Below are 26,737 nucleotides of genomic sequence, written 5' to 3'. Positions count from 1 at the left end.
TATCCCTATGTGTGGATGATTTGCTGAAGCTTGACAACGCTTTTTGGATTTAATTGCCAGCGTAACCCAAACAGAGAACGAGATGGGTGCATATTTTAGTCAGTAAAAGGCTGAGATTGTGTTGTATTTTTTTTTACGTATCTCTAATTTAGCATTTCAAACTATCGGAATATCTCCTAGTAAACAAAACTTGATAAATCAAATTAATGTTAGTCACTGATAGCTTCCTCTTCTATAGCATCACGATACATTTCTCATCTTGGCGTTGTGTCCTCTAACACTTAGCTGAAGGAGAAGAACCAGGAAATTAAAAAAATCTACACATCTTGCCAAGGATCAGAAGCACTTTATTTTGGCAATCCTGACTGAGTATCATATTGATTCAAAACGACATAAGACAAATGCTGCCAACTCAGTACATTGGGTGGCTCCTCTATACCAACAGTAATAATGAGTTATGCACTCAATGATTTTAATGAGTAGTAAACAACACTCTCTTAAATCAAACCTGATTAAGAATCAAAAGATCTATTGATCGCAGCATTGAACCGAAACATCGATAGTGCTACAGAATCGGATGGGGTTTGGAGGTTTTGAAAACTCGTATTTGAGTAGTCCATTTGGACGTTGACAAGACCATTTACCCCCAAACCAAATGTATCACTATGGATGAAACCATTCATCTACACTATGGACTATGGAATAGTCTACCGCAGGAGCCGGTCACAGCAGGGACAGTAGATGGCTTTAAAAAAGGCTTAGATAATTTCCTAGAACAAAAAAATATAAGCTCCTATATGTAGACATTTTTTACTTCCCGTTCCCATCCCTTGGTTGAACTTGATGGACATGTGTCTTTTTTCCACAGTACGAACTATGTAACACTTTTGTATCTAAGAATTAAACGTTATACTTGTTGCTGATGAAAAAAATCTGAAGATGAAGCATGGCTACACATGGGCAGAGTCACATGCTGGGATGTGGACCATTGGTGTCTATGGTACGGTGTCTGAGATAACCTCTCGTTCTTCACCCTTTAACCCCTGCAGGCATTCTTGGACTGATCTAGGTCCTGGCCATGTATAGGAGACAACTGAAGAGCATGTTTTAAAGCAATGGGGAGGATAGAAGTCAGCGGTGGAAGTGATTATAGAAGTCAGCGTTTAATTTGATTGCTAAAAAGGCTGAAGTAAAAGAAGGCGAAAATCAAACAGAAACAGAATAGAAGCAAAATCATAAGCAGAGGATAAAGCAGAATGTTTCAACACATACACACACACATACACCAGCCTTGGTCCCCAACCATGTGGCTTTCCAGCTGTTATGAAACAACAACTCCAAGCATGTCCTGACAGCCTCCAATGCTGGAAGTTGTAGTTCCACAACAGTTTGGGAGCCAGTGGTTGCTGACCACTGATTCAGGCTTCGACTGTGCCTGTAATTACGACCCGTAATTACGGGCACGGCTGGCCTCGGACAGCCGTCCGCATTTACGGGCCGTGCTCCCATTAATGGGAACGCGGTCCATAAAATAAAAATAGGACATGTCCTACTTTTTACGGAAAATTTCTACGCCATGGACACCTTCCCGTAAATATACGGGAAGGTGTCCGTCGCCCATAGAGACGAATGGGCCCGTAATTATGGACCGTAATTATGGGTGATTTTATGGTCGTGTGCATGGGGCCTCAAAAAATAGGCTGAAATGAAATCTACAGAGTATTTACATGTAGGTGCCCATAGCGACACCAAGATACAGCCAGGAGTAAAGGAAGGGATAATGAATCACATGGCCCCACAATGGTAGACAATGGAGAAGTCTTCAGAAATCTATGTGGAACTACTGACACCAGGAGCATTGCTACTTATAGTGGTTATTATAAAAAAACTTGTGTAAAGTTTGAAAAGTATTCTAGCACATTATACCATCTATTGGGAAAATCTCCTTTAAACCTTCAAAGTCTCCGGGATGTGCTTAGGTTCCCCTGTGAACACACCTGGTTCCAGGCACTTGTAAATTCTCTTACGTACTTTGCCTTAGAATGATATCATCCATTTCTATTGATTTGATCGCCTGTCTTCTCATGGATAGCTAAGCCAGTAAATAACTGTCTCCACTCCGCTTGAAAATAAATAAGACAATATGAAAACGTTTTAATTCCCTCCCTTACTATCCTAGTTGCATGGCTTAGTTCAAATACATGAATATGGAACAGAAATGTGTTTGTATTGCCAGAGAATGTTCAGAGATGAGTTTTTGCAAATTGTCAGTCATTGGGTTGTGAAATCGGAAGCTTCATTTTGCTCCACTAGCTTATAAATCATTCTTTCTAGCTTACAATAGATTGTTGTATTTTCTACAGAAAACTTTAGGGGTAACTAAACGTTTGACAAACTTCTGACCTGCCATATTGACATGTCAGTAGTTTGGATTGGTGGGGGTCCGAGCACTGAGACCGCCACCAATCGCTAAAACGAAGCGGCAGAAGTGCTCGTGTGAGTGCTCAGCCGCTTCGTGTCTGTTCCGCTTTTTCCGGAAATCAATGTATCGGAGTACGGACTCAATAGAAAGTCTATGGACCTGTACTCCGATACATCGCCTTTCTGGAAAAAGAAGAACAGAAGCTAAGTGCTCACACGAGCACTTCTGCAGCTTCGTTTTATCGATTGGTGGGGGTCTCAGTGCTCGGATCCCCACCGATCAAAACTTTTGACATGTCACTATAATGTGTCAAAAGTTTGCCAAATATTAAGTTACACTTTATCTGTGGACATTTTCATTTCAATGACGTCAGGTAAAAATGCCCAAGTGTTGAACTGAAGAGAGTGAGTGTTTTGGTAGCAATGTGGACAGTAGACCTTATATCTATTTTATACAATTGTGAAGTGTTTCCTTGAGCTATGTGATGATATAAGACACTTACATCAAAGTTTAACCAACACAAGGGCAGTTTATATGAAATCCCAATGCCTCAAGCAACTTCCTGCACGATGGACCATAAATAATCTCATTAAATGTGAAATTAGCTTAATAAATGGAACAATCGATCAAATAATGTGGATTTGTATAGTTTTGCATCATAGTAGAAAACTAATCATAAAATAAAATTAGCTTATTTGTGCCTGTTATATTTTCTATTGTAGTATGGTTTCAACAAAAGGCTGAAATTTCCATGACACTATATTTCCCAGATTCCCTAACTGCACGCAGGCGTCAGTTTCCTATACACACTCCATCTAAGGGCCCCCTTCATGTCACGTTTTTGCCTTCTGTTGGAGGTATACGTCAAAAGGTCTTGCGAAGTATACCTCCGACAGAAGGCTGTAACGTATTCCACTGAATAGGCATATAGTGGGGTACATCGCCCCAGAAACCCCTGGGCAGAGTGCTACCTGAAGTGCTCTGCCTGGGCAAGCCCTTGACGTCATTGTCCAGATATTGACAGTGATGTCAAAAGCTTTACAATGACGGAGACCCTGGCCAGAATGTCGGCAACGCTCTGGCTGGAGACTCCAGCCCTGGGGACGCTCTTGACGTCATTGTCTATATCTGGAAAGTGATGTCAAGAGCTTTTCAACTATCTAATATTTATGGGCGTGTCCCAATCTCCCCAGCGGCAGATGGTCGGGGGAAGAAGGATCAGGCATGTTGGATTTCAACATGCCCAATACCTTGTACCCCCAGGAGGTAAGCCACTGCTATAGGGCTTTGGCAGCGGCTTATTCCCCTCTCCCCATTGAAAACACATGCATCCTTACCTTTACATAGGCATAAATGCACTGTAAATTCATCCAATATGACAAGGGGTTATATAAGATTAGAAAAGATTGGTTGCTTGATTACAGAAACAGCACCACTCTTGTCTATGGGCTTTGTATGGTATTACAGCTCAGCCCAAGTCAACTCCATTTGTTTTTGTGCCACTAATCTATACATCCATAATCAATAGTTATTTCTAACCAATGCCCCAAATCCATATTGGTAGGAAATTATTATTTCATTCCGGAAATGCACGGAGTTTCTCCATGGAGTCTTGTTAGTGGTTATATTGGCTGAATTATCTGTGGTTACATTTTCCATGTAAACATTCTTTACCACTCACATTGCACAGTGGAAATGGTAATTAGCTGAAAATTTACTCTGTGGACAATGCGAGTGTTTCCTTTTAGTGCTAATAACGTTTTTGCATATTGGAGAGGTTCATTTAAAATCAGGCCCCTTCATGAGTTATATACAGCTGGGGGTGTGCGCTGGCAGTCTAGATGATTAATTGAGCTGGCTATAAACATGAAAAAATGTTGGCCAATTTCAATAGCTTTTTCTCATTATTTCCCATTAATAGGTCATTTTCTTTCGTCTAAACCACTGACAATCTATTGAAACTTTGATGTGTTGGATTTTGTTTGTACTGGTAGTAGCCTATGATTGGCTATAACCAATCAACAGTAAATAGCACATTATAAAAGAGGTGCCATTTTCTTTAAAATGACTTTTTTGAGGACATCAAAGGAACAAAAAAATCGAGTAACACAGTATTTGTATTGGAGTCTACGCTACTACTACATTTATTTTAGATCTGAAATATCTTACATCACGATTTATTAAGTGTTACCACTAACAACTAATAAATCATGTTCTGATTCTAAATTGTCCACTAATAACCATATTATATCTTTACTTTTCTTCCCACTTCAGTTCTATCTCTATACATATATTTTTATCCAGATATTAGCAATGAGTGAAAAGTAAAATATGATCTATGAATCACTGCGGTTCTCTAATTCTATACATATACCAGGAAGAGGAGGATGATCCTCTTTATTGAATTATTAAGATCTCATGCACAAGACCGTTGTTTTCTTTAGTGTCGAATCCATTTTGTTTTGCGGATAAAATACTGAACCTTTCATTTCTATGGGGCTATGCACACATCTGTTTTTTTTTGGGGGGGGGATTCGTGTGTCCGTTCCACAAACTTGTAGAATATGTCCGCGTTCGCAAGTGGTCTTACCCATTCTAGTGCTTGGGTCCGCAAAAAAAATGGACAGCACATGGCAACCACTAAAATTCGTGTTTTGCAGGCCTGCAAAATGGCAACGCTTGTGTGAATGATGCCTAAGAAGTATACATGATTAAAAATAAAAGCCATTTACCATTCGTAAGCAACCCTCCATCCATTAGAGCAATCTTTGGGGCCTGAAATAGTTAATGTTACTTGCAAATTATGTAGATCCTACTTCATGACACTCTCCATGTACTGATAACCTTGTGCTACCACTGTGAACTTTACGTACTAGGACAGCTTGTACCATCCTAGAGTCCTAAAAAGTGGAACCTTATAATCCTTCTAAAGTTGAAAGCTCTCGGCAATATTGTGTGGCAAAAACAAGACTGGCTTGTTAAAAACTTACAAGTTATTGGTAACCCTGTTCTGTTACAATGATTTTTCTTGTCCTATACAGTAAATGTACAATATCTTTGTATATAATGTGATTGACGGAATGGTGTGTATACATGCAGATACATGGAAGCCCATCAATCACTGGTGTGGAGGGCGGGAGGAGCGTTTCCTTTATCAATATCTCGGACTCCTAACTAAGCTTTATTCTTTATTAAGCTTTATTAGCCAAATGGCTCAATCATTTTTTTGTGCAGTTTGGGCTAGTAGTCCAGGTCAGCATAGTATGATCCGCTTTATGAAACGTGTGTATAGATGTAGAGAAATCACATCTTATCTTCATTTGTTAGTGGCACGGTAAGGAATATATTGACTGTTCCAAGATCAATCCAGAGTTTCCCCAGATATTCCTACTCTATAATAAGCATAACCTATTTACCAGACAGGTATTGTATGCAACTTCAGAGAACACAGACACATATTGGAGTAAATCAATAGGTGACTGTGTACGCTTCTAGTACAGTATAAGATCATATCTTCATGCTCATAAAGCTTTAATTTTATGTAAATGTAACTTTTATTAAACATAACTAGAAATTATAGCATTAGTAACTGTAATGAAGGCACTTTGTAGCGATTTGTTTTCACGAATGTTAAAAAGGTCGTTTGGGATTATAGTCATATTAAAAGATCTAGCGCTATAAAAAAAAAAATACAGAACTAGAACTATTGGATAACGTGACCATAGAAGCGTTCTACATAGAAGATATAGGGAGGGGGAAGACATGTACGGGCGGAGCGGCGGCCACAACCAACATGCAGCCAGCCAAGGGAAGGGAACAGAATTTTTAATAAAAAATAATTATAACGTTATTTTATCTACTGTAACATATGGCCCTATTTGTTTTGTTCGCGCAGGCGCTTGTCTTGTATTACATCTCTAGTGTATAGATAACAGTACATTAAGGCCTCACGCACACAACCGTAGCCATGTGCATGGCCATGATTTTTGGGTCGGCCGTGGACGGAGTGTCACCCGCAAGCCACCCTCAAATTGCGGGCCGTGCACATGGCCGCGGCCATTATTTGCTATGAGCCTGGACACAGAACACGGCCGTAATAAGACTTGCCCGTTCTTTCTGCGGTCCGGGCTCCTGGGCCATGCACGGAAGGAATCAATGGGGCTGCAATACTCCCGTGGATTTTTGGGGGAATTGCGGCCGCAAAAGCACGTTCTTGTGCATGGGGCCCAAGAAATCTAGGAAATGTCTGGGTTTTGGCACAGGTTTATGGACTTTTACCACCAATACAGTCCTTTCCTAGCCAAAGTATCAAGTCAGAATCAGACTATTACGATGTATAGGTGATTGCATTTGTCTGAACTAATATTGTTTGCATCTTAAGATTTTCTAAGGGCCTGTTCACATTACCGTTGGGTTCAGTTTGGGGTTTCCGTTCATCCATTCCATCTGAGGAACAGATGAACGGAAAGCCGAACAGAAACAATTGCTTCCATTTGCCTTACCATTGATTTCATTGGTTATGATTCCGTTGCAGTTAGTTTCCATTTGTTTCCATTCTGTAAAGTTTCCATTTTTTTTAACTGAAAAAAATAGCGTAGTCGACTATGCTATTGTTTCCGGGAAAAAAACAGAAACTTTAAGGGTATGCAAACGGAAGCTATAGTTTCCGGTCGGCTTTCCGTTCATCTGTTCCTCTGACGGAATGGATGAACGGAAACCCCAAACTAACCCGACGGAGAAGTGAACAGGCCCTAAGACTAATTTCACCAATTTGACCATAAAGAAAATTTTTATGAAAACCTAAGCATTCCTTAAAGGACTGTAAGGGGTTATTAACTTTGGACAGTCACTTTGAAGAGTCCTCCAAGCATAAGCAGATAACAGGGCGCCCCACTGCTGGAACAGCTGATATCTTCGGGGGACACTGCAGGGGAAAGTATGCATTACATGGTATCAATTTAAATTAATGTACTGTTCATGTAATGCAAGGACACGCCATGTTTTTCAGAGAGGGGGAGAGAGAGAGAGTGAGATGCTCTTTGTACTTTGTAGTAGCTCACCTCTCCAACTAATTAGGGGTTAAAGACGTAACCTAAAGCTCCTGGGCCCTAATGCAAAATCTGTAACAGGCCATCCCTCTAACTATCATGACACTTTATAGTACTGGTATTTACATGTGGGGCAGAGACCTCCTTTGCCGACCCCAGGTTTCGGTGCCTCGTGTGACCACAACCTCTGCACTTCCTGATGAATGTCTACACTCCTTTATTAACACAGAATGCTCTAATAGGGTATTTGAAAATGGGTTTTCTAAACCAGACATGCACTTTAAGCCAACTACTCAAGGATACAATGGTTCTTCCAGCACAACAAACTTTAAATCTGCTTTTCAATCTAAGTTAAAATTGGGTATGCCTTACTGTAACCATAAGTCTTCTTGAGGATCAGACTTATTTTATATTTAAAAGTTCCATATATCCCTTTCAGAGTTTCTCATCTACTTTCTACAAAACTGTATCCAATGGCAACATTTTGGATATGTTCAGACATCAGACATGACGTACACCTCTTTTTACATCAGCGATTTGGGGGTGATTTGCAAGGTGCAGATGTATCTTTAAAAGTCAGTATTTTAAAGCTAGCTTGTCAAATGTTTAATGGCCTGTGAATTGTACACTACATTGAAATTCAAATTATATGCCAATCTATGTAAATTTCTGCAAATGTTTTGCTAATTATTTTCTATGTGAGATATCTTTTAAATTGATATGGTTTCCTGTGGCTTTTAAAATGTATGCTTATTATAAGGCAAAATCTGACTGACTCCACTGTACTTCTCTTCACAAAACACTACTAGCCCAGCTCCAACCCTTTTCTCCTATACCTAATATCAATAATGAGGAACAAATTATGAGATTCACATGCTGCAAATTTTTCCTGGGCAAAGTGTCCTTATAACATAGCCAGCCATAGTGCCTTATAATGTAACCAGAGACACTATTGTATACCATTGCCAGCCACGGTGCCTATAACACATCCAGCTACACTGTCCTAACACAGCCAGCCACTATGTCCAAAATAGCATAGAGCATTATTGCATGTGTTTTCAAATCCAGTAGGTTCATTTCTAAATCAAAGACAAATGCTAATGTGAACCAATGATAGATTTTTAATATTCTAAGAGAATAGCTTGGGCTAAAAACTCCAAGTAGGTTGCAAACATACTATTGATATATTTATCAAGCAATATTAAACTTAAAGGGAACGTTTCACCAGCATTTCACCTATTGAATTCTACTCACCCCTCATTGGCCGCTGCTGTCAAAAGTTCATTGCCGTTATTCCCTCTCCTAAACTCCTCCTCCGACTTGGAAATAACGGTCTGCAAACATTTTGCACCTTTTATTATAAAAATCCGGCAGTCTCGTTCATTCCTCTTCTTATGCCCACCCTCCACCGAAAACTGGCCTGCCCTCAATGCCGAAAGCTCATCTGAGATTGCGCGCATGCGCCCATTATGTATGGTCCGACACCCTTCCCTGCTTCGTCCTGGCCTCAAATCTAGTTACTGTGCATGCGCCGCTATGGTTTCCCGTTGTGCACACGCACCAGAACATCATAGGTGCAAGCGCCGGATTTTGTGTGTGCTGGGGGGGGGGGGGGGTGAGGAGCTGTCAATCAAAAGTAAGGAAGCGGGGTAAACTGGGAAAGGCTTGAGGAATGAAGATATGACTTTTCAAAAGAAGATAGGACTCTTTTATGCTCATTAGCATACGGTGCGGGAACACTAAAAACTGAATACTAAAGCTACAGAGCCGACTAAGAAGATACTTATAGGTTACATAAAATAGATTTTTCACCCACTTCCACCAGGTATTACTGGTTTAATAGGTGAAATGCTGGTGACATGTTCCCTTTAAAGGGAATGTATTAACTATATTTTTTCTTTTACATATACTAACACATGCTGTTAACATAATTTAGAGATATGCTTTATAGCAGCCACATGGACCATAGGAACCTGTAGATCGGAAATGTTCATTTACTTCTATGGGAGAAATTTCTAGGTATACTCTGTGACCTATGCAGAGGTCATTCTACAGGAATGGGGAGGAAGGGAGCTGTGTCCATCACCTCTTGTGAATGGTGTATACTGGGTTATCTATCTATCTATCTATCTATCTAGGTGTTACCTTTCATTGTAATCCGGCCAGTGATGATAATGAGATGATTACTAAAAAGTGATGGGACGAGATGGAAATGCATGGGGACGAACGATCGTAGTAACAATTGCTCTTCCCCATACATAGCTCCTTGTGAAAGGAGCAAACAAGCGCCGATCAACGAGCTGTCTCTTTGATCGGCGGTCATTTTCACGACCAATATTGTCCGGCGTAAAAGGACACATTATACAACACATCAAATTAAATCTTTTGATGCAAACCTGGACGACTGTTTATTGGTTTGTGGAATCCTACAGGGGCAACGTCACACTCCAAAAACACTCTGATAGGTGATATGGCACTCTATGAAATTGACCCTAGTGTGTGTGTGAGGGAGGTTAATTAGGCACCGTGCACACGACCGTGCCCGTAATTACGTGAGTGAACGGCCACGGACAGCAGTCCGGATTTACGGGCCATGCTCCCATTATAAAGTATGGGAGCACGGTCTGCAAAATAAAACAAAATTACTATTTTTTTCAGAAAGTTTCTACGGCATGGACACCTTCCCGTAAGTATACGGGAAAGTGTCCGTCGGCCATAGAAATGAATGGGTCAATACACAGATACCTAGGTTCCTGTCACACAGGTATAATGTAGAAGAATATAGTGCAGACTCTGTCTGTATACTTGTGGTTTCTCAGTTTATTTAGCAAATGATAACAAAGCAGAGAGGCAGAGAAAGCTAGAGAAATCTAAGAATCGAGATGGATGGAATTTTTAAAGCACAGACAAGGCAGCAGTTTAAAAAGTAAGTACAATAATCTTTGTAATACGATTTAGGTTGTATGATCTCTTCTATTTTGTTAAATGGATTTCGATTAGATAATATGATTATACTTTGTCAGTCATGATATATGTTTTGATATTCGCTCGACATCTATGACATTTCTTCTACTCCTTATTCCTCCAGCAGTCACGGATTCTTTTACTTTCTGTTCTTATTTTTTTTTTTTCTCATTAGTTTTGTACTAATGTTATACTTCATATTCCTTTGGACTATGGAATTGAACTTTGTTGTAATTTCTCAACTCCCTTAATGAAAACGAAAATTTTAAATTGAAAAAAAAGTAAGTATAATATACATAAAATAAGTGTAGAGAGTGGTATACAGTCAGGTGGGGGGTTCAAACATGGAAATTTGTGTTCTTTATACTTACCAGAGAATAATACTTTGTGTCACGTTCAAAAACTTAAAAGCATGTAGTATTTTGTTACTGAAAAGTCTGTATACTAAATGTAAATGTCAATATAATAAAACCAAAAGAAAACATCTGCACAAATGAAGTAAGTGAGTTCTGAAAAGTCTGTAGAATATTCCCAAATTCATAAAAGATGGTCTTGAGTAAGAGGAATTATGTGGCTGAAAATAAATGTAAATGTCAATATAATCAAACCAAAACATCTGCACAAATTTCATCATACTAACCGCCTTACTGTAGCGTAAATTCAACTCAGAGATTCAGGAAATCAAACTTTCTTCATAGGAACCTCAGATAATAAGGAACCTTCGATACTAGCAAATATTAAAAAAGGGCCCAAGTGTCACTTTTAATATCTACTTTCATTCAAGCTCTTTCATACTACTTAATAGATAGTGTCATTGTGTTTAAATAAAAAATATTTGAAAATATTACAGAATTTTTTTTAAACTAGGCAATGAAATAAAATATATGGGATATTCCACCAATGTCCTTATAAGACAACCCTGTTAAATGATTCTTCTAAATCACATCCGTTCAGGGGTGCCGATTCAAGACCTGCATTGTATGCAAATTAAGGTGCACTTCGTCCTAAGAAAAAATGTTTCTGCATTTTTAGCTATGACTTTTCTTAGCAAGTTAGGAAACTAGGGTAAAGGAAAATAACCCGAGTTAAGCACCGTTAGGAACTCCGCTGAAGCTAGAAATTTAAAAAGGAGAAAAAAAGAAGAAAGAAAGAGGAAATGACAAGCGTTGTATTTGTCTGTTTGTCTCCAGGGACAGGGGAGGGGATCCTTCAGTCTAGGGGGATATCTGGATTCCTCAGTATTTGATTAAAGGGTAAGGGCAGGCCCCAAGCCAGCGAATGCTTAACCACTTGTCGACATATGACGACTATTATGCTCGTGATGAGCAACAGGCAGTAGCTGCATCTTGACAGGCTTACTCGTCATGGTGATCACGTGGGCGCCGCCACTGTGCCGCTGCAATCAGAAGCAGGGCGAAGGTTGAAACGCACAGCCGCAGCCCCGGTCTAACGGTGAAGATCAGAAAAAAACATCTGATCTCTGTTGTTCAACCCACCCTATGTATGCTGCGATCAGTGCTGATTGTGGCTTACAAAGGGAGAGACTAAGGGCAGAGAGACCTTGTATGGGCAGAAAGCCCAAAGTCCATGAGAACATATTCTCTGTTGCTAGCCATATTTATTAATGTACCACTGAAGAAAGTCATACTTACTGAATCAAGGGAAGGTTAAAACACCACTTTAGGTATAAGCTAACAACTGCCTGTGTACTATTAGTAAACAGTATCATGTACTGGCATATATATATATATGCCAGTACAGTCCCTATGGGAATAAAAATAAGTAAAGTAATATAAAAAAAGTTTTTATTCACATCAGAAAACAAATGTTTTCCTATTCAAAATCACCACACATGACTATTTTATATCAAGTACAGCTATAAATAATGTTAAAATACAAATTTTATAAACCCCAAACCCATCTTTTTATCTGCCCTAATAGAAAGAGAGAGGGGGAGAGAGAGGTAACTATAAATTAGGTATAAAAAGAAATGGAGTATGAAAATGAGAGAAGGTGGTGTACGATACAAAGGTCAAAGCAAATTCTAGAATAGGTAAAAATAAAACACACACAAATCACACATTTATTTTTAGAATAAATAAACTTTATTAGGCTGTGTTCACATCAGCGTTAGCTTTCCGTTCATGGGTTCCATTGCAGCTTTCCTGTCGGAGAAACCCATGAACGGAAAGCCAAGCGGAAACTAAAGCTTTCGTTTGCATTACAATTGATTTCAATGGTAATGCCTCCATTGTAAATGGTTTCCGTTTGTTTCCATTCCGTACGTTTTCTGTTTTTTTTTTGCGGAAACAATAGCGTAGTCGACTACGCTATTATATTGGGTTGTTCCTGCTTCCACAACACTAGCCCTAACCCTACAAACATCTTATATTATACTTTCTCCATCAAAGTGAAGTGAGTAAAATCTGTTCTATGTGCGACAAAGGGTTACAGCTGTTCTTTAACCTGTTTGCTGTAATCTCACTGTCCTAGCCTAGGGGAAATTGTCTCTGCAGTGCTCTACAAATATTGTCCTGGCTACTACCTGCTCATAATTAGTATGGATTGTCTGAAGTGCGTCATGGGCCCTTGGTGGAGGGGGGAATTAAATCCTCTTTTGATCCTACCTTCCTATGAAATTCCCAGGACACATCTGAAATCCAGCATCAATAGCCTTTATTCAACCTCGCGATGAGTTCCAGTCCATCAAATAATAAGCTCCATTCCTTCACCCATATAAAATAAGGTGACTTAACCACTTATATGCCAGAGAGGTCAGACTGTGATTGACAATGATAAGAGAGATAATGTATGGCATGAATAAATATAATGGCTACATCTGAAAAGTGAAGGGGGATAAAAGTATCTGCAGATACATTTTCAAATACCCTAATTAGAGAATTCTGAGTTAATACATTGGGGTCTCCAGAGCACAGAGCGCATTGTGTAATGCTCCATCTCCCCTGAAGTGGCGCTGCAGGGGAATTATAGAGGATCCGTCATCTCTACTGACATGTCTGTTTTAGTAAATAATTGCATTCTCCATGAAACAACAATGCTGGAACATCTTTTTGTTGTGCCGTTCCTCTGTTATTCCTCCTAGAAATGTATGTACAAATGGACAACTGGGTGTTACCAGCTGGGGGGGGGGGTGTCCCTACATAGTCTGACAATGTCCAATCAGTGCTCACAGTTTCAGACTATTTAGGGATGCCCCGCCAACTGGTAACACCAAGTTGTCAATTTATTTGTACATTTCTAGGAGGAATAACAGAAGAAAAGCACAACTCAGAGATTTTTAAAAAAAAGCGGCTCTAGGGTTGTTATTTTATGGCGTATACAAGTACTATATTTAGTAATACAGACAGGAGAGCTGACAGGTCCTCTTTAAATTGCGGATTGCTAAGGGTTCCAGTAGTGGTAGACACTATGATCAGCTTTTTGTCAGTGGAAATCTCTAACAAGAATGGATTTGTTTAATCTTTCATAAAATTTTAATTGGATAAGTCATAAAATTCAGATCAATGGATGTCTTCAGTTGGGACCCCCTACCGATCTTAGGAACAAAGGGGCCCCATTCCCCTTATTTGGAGGAATGGTGCAGAATGTGCTCCGTCACTCTTCATTAAAATGAATTACAGGAGCCTCTAAATGAGTGAACTTGTGTATTGCAGAACATAATGTAAAACGTTGATGCTTTTGAACCTTCCGTTAAATTATATGTCTATTCTTTGAGTTTTACTTCTAGTAGGTTAGGAAATATTAAGAGAAAGGTTATAACATAATGATATAAAGTTGAAAATCTCTTTAACTTCTATAGAGAAACTGCCCTTAAAGATTTTAGAGACGCCGACTAAAGCCAAGGATAAAAATAGTGAGACGCTTATGTTGGTTTAATGCCCTGTTACTGCTTTCACACAGTAATATTGCTTTGCAATACAATCTATGAGCATCTTCTTAAAAATCTGCAATGATTTTACTTACTACGCTGTAATTGTAGGACAATTTTCTTATTATAAGGGTATGTTCAGACATAAAAGTGCACAGCATATTCGTCCTGGACGCTGCAGGGAATTCCAGCCCAAAAACTGCACCAAATTGTGTAGTTTTTGATCCGGAATGTCCAATTGCGAAAAACAGCACGTAAAAAAAAAAGATCCATACTTACCTGTAGCCATGGCGACATGTCCCTCTGATGTACTGCAGCCCGGCCTGAGGGATGACATTTCATCTCATGTGACTGCTGCAGTCTGTGATTGGCTGCAGCAGTCACATGGGATGAAACGTCATCCCTGGAGGCCGGGCTGGACGCAGGAGCAGAGAGATTGCAGTAAATTTGAGAGTTTTTGTTTTGTTTCCTGAATCGCAGCTTTTCCGCCGCAAAAACCGCAACATCTGCTATTTGTTGCAGGTTTTACCTCCCTATTGAATTCAATGCGGAAAACCTGCAACAGAAAAGCAGTGATTCCGCAACAAAAAAATTGACATGCTGCGGATTAAACAAAAAAAAACAAAAAACGCTGGTCAATTTATGAATCGTTTCTCGCCGTTTTTATTTAGTCAGCGTGTGGATGAGATTTGTTCAAATCTCTTCCACTTTGCGGCTACTGTAATAAATACACTGCAGATTTTCCGGAATGAAATCCGTTGCGGAAAATCGGCAGTATTTACACTACGTGTGAACCCTTACGCCTCATGCACACGACCGTGTGTGCCGTCACGGACCCGATTCACCCGCTAAAGTGAATGGGTCAGTGCAGACTATCGGTTGCCACTCGGATGCCGTCAAAAGCGGCCCGAGTGACACAACGGTTGTGTGCGAGCCATTAGTCTGATTACCAGCAGCAATATAGCAGTCACAGAAGTCAAGAAGTAGTGAAATTCCGGTAATAATGCTAGAGATACAATGAATGCTGATCAGGTCGGTAGTTAGTCGGGCAAATCCTTGGCATTCATTAAAATTAAATAAATTAGGAAGTGCTAAAAGCATAAATTCAAGTACCAACAAAGAAAAAAGCAGACTCTTTATTGAATATTTGTACGCACTTTGTTCACTAAGCAGAGCCCATATATGTTCATGCTGTTCCCAAGGGAAAAAAACAAAACACTGCAGAAAGCAGAGGACTACTCCACAGTATGGAACTACTGTCATCACAACATTGTCATCTGCCAGTCTGCAGTGATGCTGGCGAAAATGCACTGATGAAGAGCCAGCAGGAGTAGTGTATATGGCTACCGATACAGCCTGCAAGAAGTAATTGTAAAAAGTTGTCCTGAGCTGAACTTCAACCATATCCGGAACATGTTGCAAAAGAAAAACCTCTTCCAAACAATATAATATTTTGTACAATATTTAGATATTTTAAGTCATAAAAAAGAAGTATGCTGGTTATGTCCAAATTTCAGACATCTGGAATTTCATCATTCATACTATCTGTTTTGTTTTTTATTAGTAATCTGCCTTTTAAAAAGAGTGAAACTTTTTTTTATTTTAGTGTACTGAATTTAGTGAACTGACATTTCTGAACAAACTTTTCCCCTAAAATTGTGTTATTTTTCCTGCTCCCGTACATATTTTTTAACCAAAAAAAGAGAACTGATCCCTGCAGGTGGAAGAGTGAAAGTCTTTCCTTTGGGCTTAGGGCGCATTCACACGTTGCGTTCACATGAAAGTTTTTGCAACGATTTTGCGAGGTCTATTTTTTACGTTTTACTAATAGGCAAGGCAAAACTGAGAAAAAGGTTTTAACAACATAACAATATAAGGCCTCATGCACACGAATGTGTTTTTGTGTCTGCAATTAACCCGCAAATCTGCGGGTGAATTCCGGACCCATTCATTTCTATGGGCTCATTCACATGACTGTGGTTTCCACGGTTTGTGCATTGGCTCGAAACCCGGACCGCAAAAAGATAGGACATGTCATTATACGGTCCAGGTTTGTGGTCCAGGCTCATTGAAATCAACGTGTGCACGGTCCGTGAATAGCGGACGTCCCGCGGATGACACTCCGCGTGCCACAATCACGGGTCGTGCACACGACTCTCAGTATATTCACTTGACTGAGCCTGAGCTGCCATACCAGGTACAGCCCATAGAGAGGAGTAGCACTGTTCTCAGAAAAACAGCTACCCCAATTTTCTTATGTCGTAATACTTCGGACACTGTGGTTGGGACTTTTATGTGGGCTTTTTTCACGGACCTTGTCCCTAAATGCCTATTATTGGAATCGCTCTATTTACAAGTGGATGTGATCTAATAGTAGAGCAAGAAATCTTCAGGTAATTCATATTCTTCTTTGTCAGGAGACATGGGATGCTGTATGACCGCTTACTGTATGTCTAAAGCTGAACTTGCGGAATACAAATGGCAGCTTGCATTCTACTGAGGGATTTGCAGAGCAACAGAGACTAAATTGAATTCTTTGTTGCGGCCTTATTCTCTTATTAGACGGCTTCAACTTGTTAATTGGAGAGCCTACAATTTAATGGATAAGAAAAAGACAACATGGTACAAGCGATACGGGGTTAGTATAGCTTAGAAAGGGGAATCATTGTAACTTATATTAGCTTCTTCTCAGCAATTCTATTCTTTTCTGAAGTCACTTATAAAACAGTGTCATTGGGTGTTGGAATGGCTACCAAACAACAATGGGGAGATCATGGCAATTACTGCTATCAGATCGGTTGAGGAGAAGCCTCAAGGTTGGGATTTAAAGCATTATTAAAGGAACAGTGTCATCACAATTTTTTTTTTAATATGTTAAAGCTGTTAGTGCTTTATTAAAAACGTTTATATTTATTTGTGTGTTTGTGTTTTACTTTTTCTTATTTTTACACTTTTTCTTCCCTATGGGGGCTGCCATTTTTTTTTCCATTTCTGTATGTGTCGATTAACGACACATACAGACATGGAATACGGCAGCCACAGTCCCATAGGGACTGCGAACGGGGCCCGTTCCATCCACTAACATGTACGCCGTCTGTGTGGGAACTGCGCATGCGCCGCTCCCACACAGTCCAATTTGAAATGCGCGCCGTCCGGCGCCATTTTCCTGTGGACCGGAAGTCGCGGCCGGACAGTAAGATTACTACTTCCGGTCGCGGCTTCCGGACTTGTGCACTTGGACCAGCGGCAGCAGACGGAGCGGACGGGCCGGAGGGAGCCGCGGCGGCAGGAGCAGGTAAGAGATTTCTATGTATGTTCGTGTTTGTGTACGTTTACTACTGTATGTAAACCTTCTACACTGTGTGTTAGCTCAAAAAATGGCGACACACAGTGTAGGAGGTTAGACCGTTCAAACCCCTCGTTTATCCCGACACTAGCCAGGATAAAGGAGGGGGGGGATGCTGAGAGCTCACTAGAGCGAGGGCTTTTTACCCAATTTTGCAATGCTGCAATTTTGGGAATAGCTCCATCTAGTGACCAGCAATGGGAAATATTATAAATTAGAATTAATTTATAATATTTCCTGACTCGTGAAAAAAATAAAAAAAATGTGAACAATGTTTAATCACCTACACACTAAATGTTTAATTTAAAAAAACAACATGTTTTTCTGGCAACACATTCCCTTTAAGGGTATGTTCACACGCAGTGACCAAAAGCGTCTGAAAATACAGAGCTGTTTTCAGGCGAAAACAGCTCCTGATTTTCAGAAGTTTTTTTTAACAACTTGCGTTTTTCGCGGCGTATTTTACGGACGTTATTGGAGCTGTTTTTCAATGGAGTCAATGAAAAATGGCTCAGAAAACGTCCCAAGAAGTGACATGCACTTCTTTTTCGCAGGCGTCTTTTTACGCGCTGTATTTTGACAGCGACACGTAAAATTACACCTCGTGGGAACAGAACACCGTAAAAACCATTGAAAGCAATGGGCAGATGTTTGTAGGCGTAATAGAGCCGTTTTTTCAGGCGTAATTCGAGGCGTAAAATGGCCGAATTACGTCTGAAAACACTGCGTGTGAACATACCCTTAGTGTGTTATTAGGCAATCCTCCTTTGTTCTTTTACATTTACCCACGTGTTTTAAAAAAATATAATAATTATAATATAGATAAAAATATTTTGCCAGGGCTTTCACTGACAATCATTATGCTGCGGTTGCAAGTGCCACTGAGGCGGGCCCTTCATGTGCAAATTCTCCTTGGCTCTCCTCACTGCTCGCGGCCAGCCCTGCCCTCTGCTCTGAGTGACGGCCCTAGCGGTCTCCTGATTGGCCGCTAGAGCAGTCATTCAGTGCTGAGAGTGGCAATTGCAACCGCCACAATGTGGGAATTAAACATCGTTTCCTCGGTCATGCAGCTTGCATGACCAAGACAACAGGTAACGTTACAATGCCCTCCCCCTCTCCTATATCGTGCGGTCAGCAGTTAAAAACTGCTAAAATAAATCCCCTTTTAAGGGGTTTTACGGTTCTTTAAAATTGATAGCCTATCCTTAGAATCGACAATCAATATTAGATTGGTGGGGGGCCAACTTTTGGCACCCCAGCTGTTTGAACGGGCCTTTTATTGTTCATCAAGCACAGCTCCTAACTTTAAATTCTGGGATTACAATTCAAGTGACTTGGACCCCCACCGATCTAATATTGATGGCTTATCCTTAGGATAGGTCATACATTTTAAGGAGCTTGAAAAGCCCGCTAAACACAGTATAGGAAAAAAAGTTACCCAAAGTATCCAATACAGCTAAAATAAATATAGATTGTTACTTGTCCACCTGAATGTGGACTATATATAACCATATAAACAGAAGAAGTTGGCTAAAATGTACATAGTGAGATTGTTTGCTTTCTTTCAAGGCCATGCAAAGACTTAATAGCCCATTTAAAACATAAATGTTTTGATTTCACGCCATATAAATAATGCACTGAGAAATATGATGGGTGCAGCGGTAGCAGACACATCTGCATGAAGGGGCCCAATGGCCCATATGTCACATCAAAAGATACCAGCATTATAAATGGATCCTGACACTAAAAGGGTTGTCATGAAATAAAAAATAACCAGTATTCATCTATGCCCCCCCATCTCGTGATACAACGCTGATGCTCCAGTGGCCCTCCCAGATATTATTTTAATTATGCAAGTTCATTTATGACGATCTACAAGCAACATACAGTTAAAAAATATTCACAAATTTTGATAAGTCAACTAAAGACTCGCATGCAACTACTTTACAAATTTGAAATTTTGATCAAAAGATCAGCAAATCGTTGTGTATAAATGTAATCACTCGCTGGTCTTGCAAATAAAACAGTTGTTGCTATGCACAGCGTGCATAATGATGATTGTGAAAACGATTTCAACTTCATAGCAATATCGAATAATCGTCACAGGGAAAACCACATTGTGTGCTTCCTACACAATCAGAAGCAATAGTCAAAAAAGCAGTCACATCAGTGAATTGTAGATATTTTCAAAGTGTGAATAGCCACCCAACCATTGCCTCATGAATCAAGATGGTAGAATCAATTTATCCAGCTGCGGGATCAGAGTAATTTGCATTTTGAGTAATGAATGGATAATAGATTGTTTAAGACTTGGATTATCTAGAGCTGCAATCTGGGCACTACAGAGGGCCGTACTGCAGTCAGGGTCTCATGAAATTATATAAGGAATCTAGCGGCCAATCTGTGTATTCTAAAAACTTAATTGATTTTAGTCTCTGTAGTTTCACGATACGCCAAGTTGCATATTCGTACAAAATTGCTTATATAAATATGGTGTCTTGTTTCACATAAGCAGAAAAAGGAGCCCCAGTGAGGTAAAATTCTATGGTACTCAAGTCACTGATGGAACAAAGGGTTAGGAAAGCACATCCATGGATAATTAGTATAAACATAGATCCCTATTTACTTGTTCTTCATCAGTATGTCAGCCTAACCTTATGAGGTAATGTGATGTGGTCATTGTGCCTGACCCCAAAAAATATGATGACGGGCCCTATAAAAATTGTAGAATTGATTCACCAGACTAAAGAATTGCAGCAGATCAAATTGATGTGCATTTTGGAGAATCAGTTTGCTCATGTACACTCATGACCCCATAATCCTTATTCTGTTCTAAATTTCAGTCTGATGAGGATTTGGAAACACAAGAGTTTTTCATGATATCAATATGACTGGTCAAAGTCCATATTCTCCTTCCTGTTTGCCCTACAGAGAACCAGAAGTATGATATAGCACCGCCAGGTGCTTAGATGGGGTACTACAGCATCTTTGCTCAATTTTCAAACTCAGTATTTCAAATCTCAGTTTACTACAAAAACAGAATTCAGAATCCAATAAATGCAAAATTTGGTGATGCTACACTACTACTGTAAATGGTAAGCACATGGCAAGCAAGGACCATCGATACTAGAGATAAAAGCAATGGTTATGTATTATTTGGATATTTATTAATAACCCGCCCTTCTTTATACAGGTAGCAGTATAATAACCGATTACAGTGCAAATTACTAAATATTTTGCATGAATTGTTTCTCTTCTTTTGTATACATAGTGAATGTTCTTCCTTTCTAAGTCAAAGTGTAAAAGGAGCTAATGATACGGGTTAACACATATTTTTATATGCACAGCTGTGTTACCATATTATACCACTTATAATACAATAACATTTATAGAAAAGCTTATGTTTTTATAAATCCCACTGCAAGTAATAATATTATGGATTGATTAATCAACTGTTTTGCCTTGAAACACTAATTTATAATAATATTACCATTGTACTGACAACTGCAACAAAACACACAAGAAACATTAATACAACCCCCGATTGTTCAGTGATATAAATCTTTACAATGTTCATATATGCATTAGTATTCAAATCAAATCTTCATCAATTCCACAAAATAAATTTATTCTATCTAATATATTAATGGATATTACAGGTGCAGAATAAATGTAAGAATATGTAATACGCCATTCTAGCTGCATTTACATCTAATTCTATACGTTCATTCTACATTTCTGCTGAGTCTTCCTCTATTCACTGCCTCTAGTTACAAGCAACAGGAGTCTCCATCAATCCAACTATAGTAACTACCTAGGTAGTATCCTGACTAGAGGGCAACCAGTGTATAAGGCTCCAGAAACAAGATTGATAGAAACATGCAGCAAGAAATGCATTAGTCATTGTCTTGCATATATTTTCTAACACATTCAGTAACTTAAAGATCTTCCACAATTGCTATAATCTCAAGATCAGATATGTATTTGTTATAATCAATGCTGGCAACAACTTTTACTTCTGTGCTAGTGAAGGCAGCTATAAGGATGTAAACAAAATACTGCATGCAAATAGTTGTCTTACCAAGCAAGAGAGTCCAAAGTGACATCTGGATGATGAGGATGGAGAAAGGGAAGCCCATATCCAGAGATGCTCCTTGCAGTGAGTCCAAGGTAAATCCTCAGCATGTGTGACTTCCCCACCCTTAGCAGTGTATATATATATATATATATATATATATATATATATATATATATATATACATATATCTCCTCTGTGCTGTGTGTGAGGTTACCTCTGTGCCTCAGCAGGACTGATGCTGCTGCCTAGAACTCTTGCAGGCTTATAGATGCATCTACACCACCCTATACTGTCATCCTCTGTCAGGTCCTAAAGCCCTCATTGTTCTCATCCCAGTGGATTCTGAGAAAACAATTGTGACCAAAGTGATTTGATTTCACTCATGTGATTAATGTTAATCTGAGCAATGTCTTTAGAAAACAAGAATTTAGGCAAACCCAGTTGGCTTTTATTTCTTAGTCATTACCTACATTTTGTGGTATATACTATGTTACTGTATGTATTGTCACTGTAATTGCAGGAATGAACACAACTTTTTTGCCATATTTTGATTCAAGACTGTCGGGCTATATTCACATATTGATTGTGATGTACATTCGGTAAATACGTTGGGAGCAGTTGCGGTAGGCTAACATTAGCCAAATGTATATAAAACTCTATTTGTAGTATGTAGAGCTTTATTTTTAACTAATAAAAAGCATAGTTGTCTACACGTTTCAATACAACAGGATGCCTCAAAAAAATGGATATCACAGTGTACTTTTTTTAATAAATGGAAACATTGCAGCGGCGCTCAGGTCTATACTTATGCTTCCCTCTCCTTCACTCTCTGCAATATACGGGGCACATGTGCATTGCACAGAGTGTGTGTCTCGGCTGCGGTCAGCCTATGCGTTCCAGGTGTGCACCATGTATATAAACACCTGCATTGGCCATCACACCATCGCCACATGGGGGCCACCACTTTACAATCTCACCAAAGAATGTTAAAAATAGAAAGTAAGATCAAAATGACTTCATATCCCTACAAGAAAGAGGCTAAACTCACTGATGCAAGGGCAGGTTTAAATGCCAGTCCCCAGCAGGATGCTGACAAGCCACAATGTTATATGAGGGAGGTCGTACGGGTGCAAAATACTGATGATCATCCATTTACACACCTGTCACCCAGGATGGGGTGGCTGGTTAGTATTCCAATTGCACAAAGAGGAGGATTTTATAAGGTGCCAGTCACACGGTTACGTGTAGTGCACCATGCTGCCTACCAGCCTATTGGTCCGGCATATACTGAAAGATCTGGAGGGCTGCTCAGCACCTTCTAAGTACACACGCAAAGTGATGGCCCCCCATTTCCCCCCAACATTATTCTACCAGATTGCATCCTGCAGAGATATTACTATTGAGGTATCAGTTGATATTTTTAATATTCACAACCCAAGTCAAAGGTTCATCATACATAATGTCTTTATTTCAGTGGTATCGTCAAAGATTTTTTTTTAATTGCTAACATATACTTTACACATATGTGTGTTATATCATGGTAAGCGCTCTCCACCTTGCCATTTAGGGGTACTCTCGGCCTTTTTGGTATTTTAATGGAAATAATAGTGCAGTTTGCAGCACCGCCACCTCACACATGTACCGACGTCAGGAACTTATAAAGCAGCGCCCCAGTGTCAGGATGGTGGGGTGCCAGAAGAGAAGAGGAGCCTGGCCGGAAGTGGAGGCAAGAAGACCCAGGAGCGGTAAGTATGTCTGGTCAGGGGTCTGAATTTCTCTCGGGGGGGGGGGTCTGGTCTGGGGTGTAAATAAATTTAGGGTCTGGTCTGGGGTATGAATTTAAGGGTCTGGTCTGGGGTCTGAACTAATGTAGGGGGTCTAGTCTGGGGTCTGAATAAATGTAGGGGTCTGGTCTGGGGTCTCAATTTATTTAGGTGTCTGGTCAAGGGTCCGAATTAATTTAGTGGTCTGGCCAGGGGCCTAAATTTATTTTGGGGTCTGGCCAGCGGCCTAAATTTATTTTGGGGTCTGGTCGGTAATCCGAATTAATTTAGGGGTCTGAATTAATTTTGTCGTCTGGTGGGAGGCATGTGTGAGTAGCAGTTGGAAGATTGTAGAGCCTGCAGGAGCCAGAAGCAGCAGCCAGCACTGCAACGTGGTGACTGACTGCAGCAGATTTTATTTATGATGCCCCCCCTGCACACCTACTGTTTCCCCATTGTCCTCCCACAGAGCCCCTGCTCACCTGTCTCCTCCTGCCCCTCCACAGAGCCCCTGTCAGGGTACATATCTCCCCTGGCCCCACTCTCACCTCTGTCACTTTCCGCTCTCTTAGCCTTCTCCCTCCTGCACCCACAGAGCCCCTGCCCATCTAGTCTCTCCCCCTTGTCCCCTGACAAAGCCCATGCCCACCTACTGTCTCTGCCCTGCCTCTTCACAGAGCCACTGGCAATTTTCAGATCATCCTGTCACTTTCCAATGCCACCACCCATCCACCGGTAATGGGGGGGCCCAGACGCCTTGACTGTATCATGGGGTACAGAAATTTCTGATGGCGGCCGTTGCCATAACACCAGTGTAAACAGAGTCTTAGTGTTGCTAGATTGTTCATTTACATTAACTACCTAATACCGAAAGTATTTTAAATCTTAATGACCAGGCAATTTTTTTAAATTTTTCCTTTGTCACATTCAATGAGCTATAACTTTTTTTATTTTTGCGTCGACATATCTGTATAAAGACTTGTTTTTTGTGGGACAACTTGTATTTTTTAATAGCACCATTTTAGGGTACATATAAATTATTGGTTAACTTTTTTTAACTTTTGGGGGGGGGGGGGGTAATGGAAAAAAAGCTAGAAATTTTGCCATCCTTTTTTGCGTCATAAATTTACGCCGTTTAACGTGTCGTATAAATAAACATAACTTTATTCATCGGGACATTACGATTGCGGTGACACCAAATTTACATAGCTTTTTTTATGATTTACTACTTTACATAGTAAAAAAAAAATCTTTTTTTTCAAAATTATTTGTTTTTGTGTCGCCATATTTTAAGAGCCATACCTTTTTTATTTTTCTGCTGACATAGCTGTGTTAGGGCTTCTTTTTGTGGGATGACTTGTAGTTTTTATTGGTACCATTTTATTTTTTACAGGGGTCACCGTGCGCATATAATATTGAAATAGTTTTACAGATGGGGTTGTTACGGACACAGCGAATATATATGTAACTTTTTTTTTATGTTAAAGCATTTTGTAAGAGGAAAAAGTAGGTTTTTAATTTTTACTTGAAGTTTGTATTTATTTATTATTAACTTTATTAAAAAAAATTTTTTTGTTCCACTAGGGCCATTTCACTATGCGATCATTTGATCAGTTTTATAATACACTGCAATACTTCTGTATTGCAGTGTATTACTGGCTGTGAGTGTAAAACTGACAGGCATCTGTTAGATCATGCCTCAGGCATTGCCTAGCAGGCATTCACTAAAGGTAGACCTCGGGACTTTTGATAGGCCCCCGGCTGCCGGCTGCCATAATAACCATCGGCACACCTGTGATCGCACCACTGGTGTGCCGTTGGGGTGAATGAGGGAGCCCCCTTCCTTTAAAACTACGTAGATGCAGCGGTTGCTATTGACCACCGCATCTAAGGGGTGAAATGGGTGGGATCAAAATCTGCTCCAAGCCCTCAGCTACCTCAGATAGCTAAAAGCAGGGAACTTTTACTCCTCCTGGCGACGGTGCTTTATTCTGATGCGGCGTTGTAAAAGGGCTGCTGCATCAGAATAAAGCCCGTTAGTGACCGACGCAAACACACTTATGGGAGGTCACTACAGTTTAAGAGCACCTTTAACCAATGGATTCAGAAAGGGAAGGTTACATTCTTTGCATGGCGTTCAGCTCTCCTTTCCATAGAAACCCTGTGGAATGTCCAAAAAAGGTTTGTGCAAATGAAGCCCTCTGCTAATTTGATGAAATGTGAACCTTTTTTGCAAGATTTGTGGGTTACAATTACAGTCCAGATGTGCAAAATTTATAAAAATGTATTTTCTTTAATCTTTAGAAAACAACCACAGAAGCCTGTAATAATTAATAGCCTTCAATAAGAATATGTGAACGTTTTCTATCTATCTATCTATCTATCTATCTATCTATCTATCTATCTATCTATCTATCTATCTATCTATCTATCTATCTATCTATCTATCTATCTATCTATCTATCTATCTATCTATCTATCTATCTATCTATCTATCTATCCATCTATCCATCTATCCATCCATCCATCTATCATTATATGCTCATGGAACTCCTTGGTGACCTGGGTATGAATGCTCTCATAAATTGACCACATACTTCCTCATTGGGCTTATTTTGGACTAAATCCATCTTTACCTCTGTACTCACCATATTTTGGAACTGATGAATAGAGCTGATCTCTGCAGAAAAAAAAATAAAGTGAGTAATTAATTCCATAAATGAACGAATACATGAAAAAGTAGATCTGTTGTGCATTGAACTGGTTGTCTCCCTGTTGACAATCTGAAATGTTGGGCTGTATGTATCTCAGCACTGTGACTGCAGGAAAGCACCTAAATTCTAGTAATTCTACAAAACCATACTCCTTCATCTGGCTGTTTTCCAAGAGCATTCCAGAGCATGCAGGTGCGTTACAAATATATGACTATTTCTCGTAGTGTTACAATGTGCGGATTTATATTTTACAATATAGCAGGGTAATACAGAGTTCACTCATCAAGCTGGTTTAACTGTAGGCTAACAATCATGAAGAAGGAGGACAATTATCAGCACTATTTTCTCTGCTGACATCTGTTTTCATTCATGTTTCCTCAGCATGCAGGTCATTAAGTAGAAAATTTGGAGCGGGAGAGATGAAGTTAGAATAAATGAGTTAGGCGCAGGGGATGAGCAGGTGTCTCTCATTTAAAGTCTAGAGAGCACTTTAAACTTCCTGATAAATCCTGT

General features: G+C 39.8%; 1 protein-coding gene across 1 annotated transcript in view; it reads right to left on the bottom strand.

Annotated features, from left to right (window-relative positions):
• Positions 1-21,912, bottom strand: part of LTK (leukocyte receptor tyrosine kinase) — a 143,716-nt gene extending 121,804 nt beyond the window's left edge. Inside the window, exon 1 of the mRNA XM_075844933.1 lies at positions 21,751-21,912. Within this exon, the coding sequence (XP_075701048.1) occupies positions 21,751-21,808 (58 nt within the window). The 5' untranslated portion in view covers positions 21,809-21,912. The remainder of the gene's footprint in view (positions 1-21,750) is intronic.
• Between the last annotated feature and the right edge of the window lie 4,825 nt (positions 21,913-26,737).

This window comes from Rhinoderma darwinii, chromosome 12, assembly GCF_050947455.1.
Source record: "Rhinoderma darwinii isolate aRhiDar2 chromosome 12, aRhiDar2.hap1, whole genome shotgun sequence".
In the NCBI taxonomy this organism is placed as follows: domain Eukaryota; kingdom Metazoa; phylum Chordata; class Amphibia; order Anura; family Rhinodermatidae; genus Rhinoderma; species Rhinoderma darwinii.
This window is presented reverse-complemented; position numbering and strand designations above follow the sequence as displayed.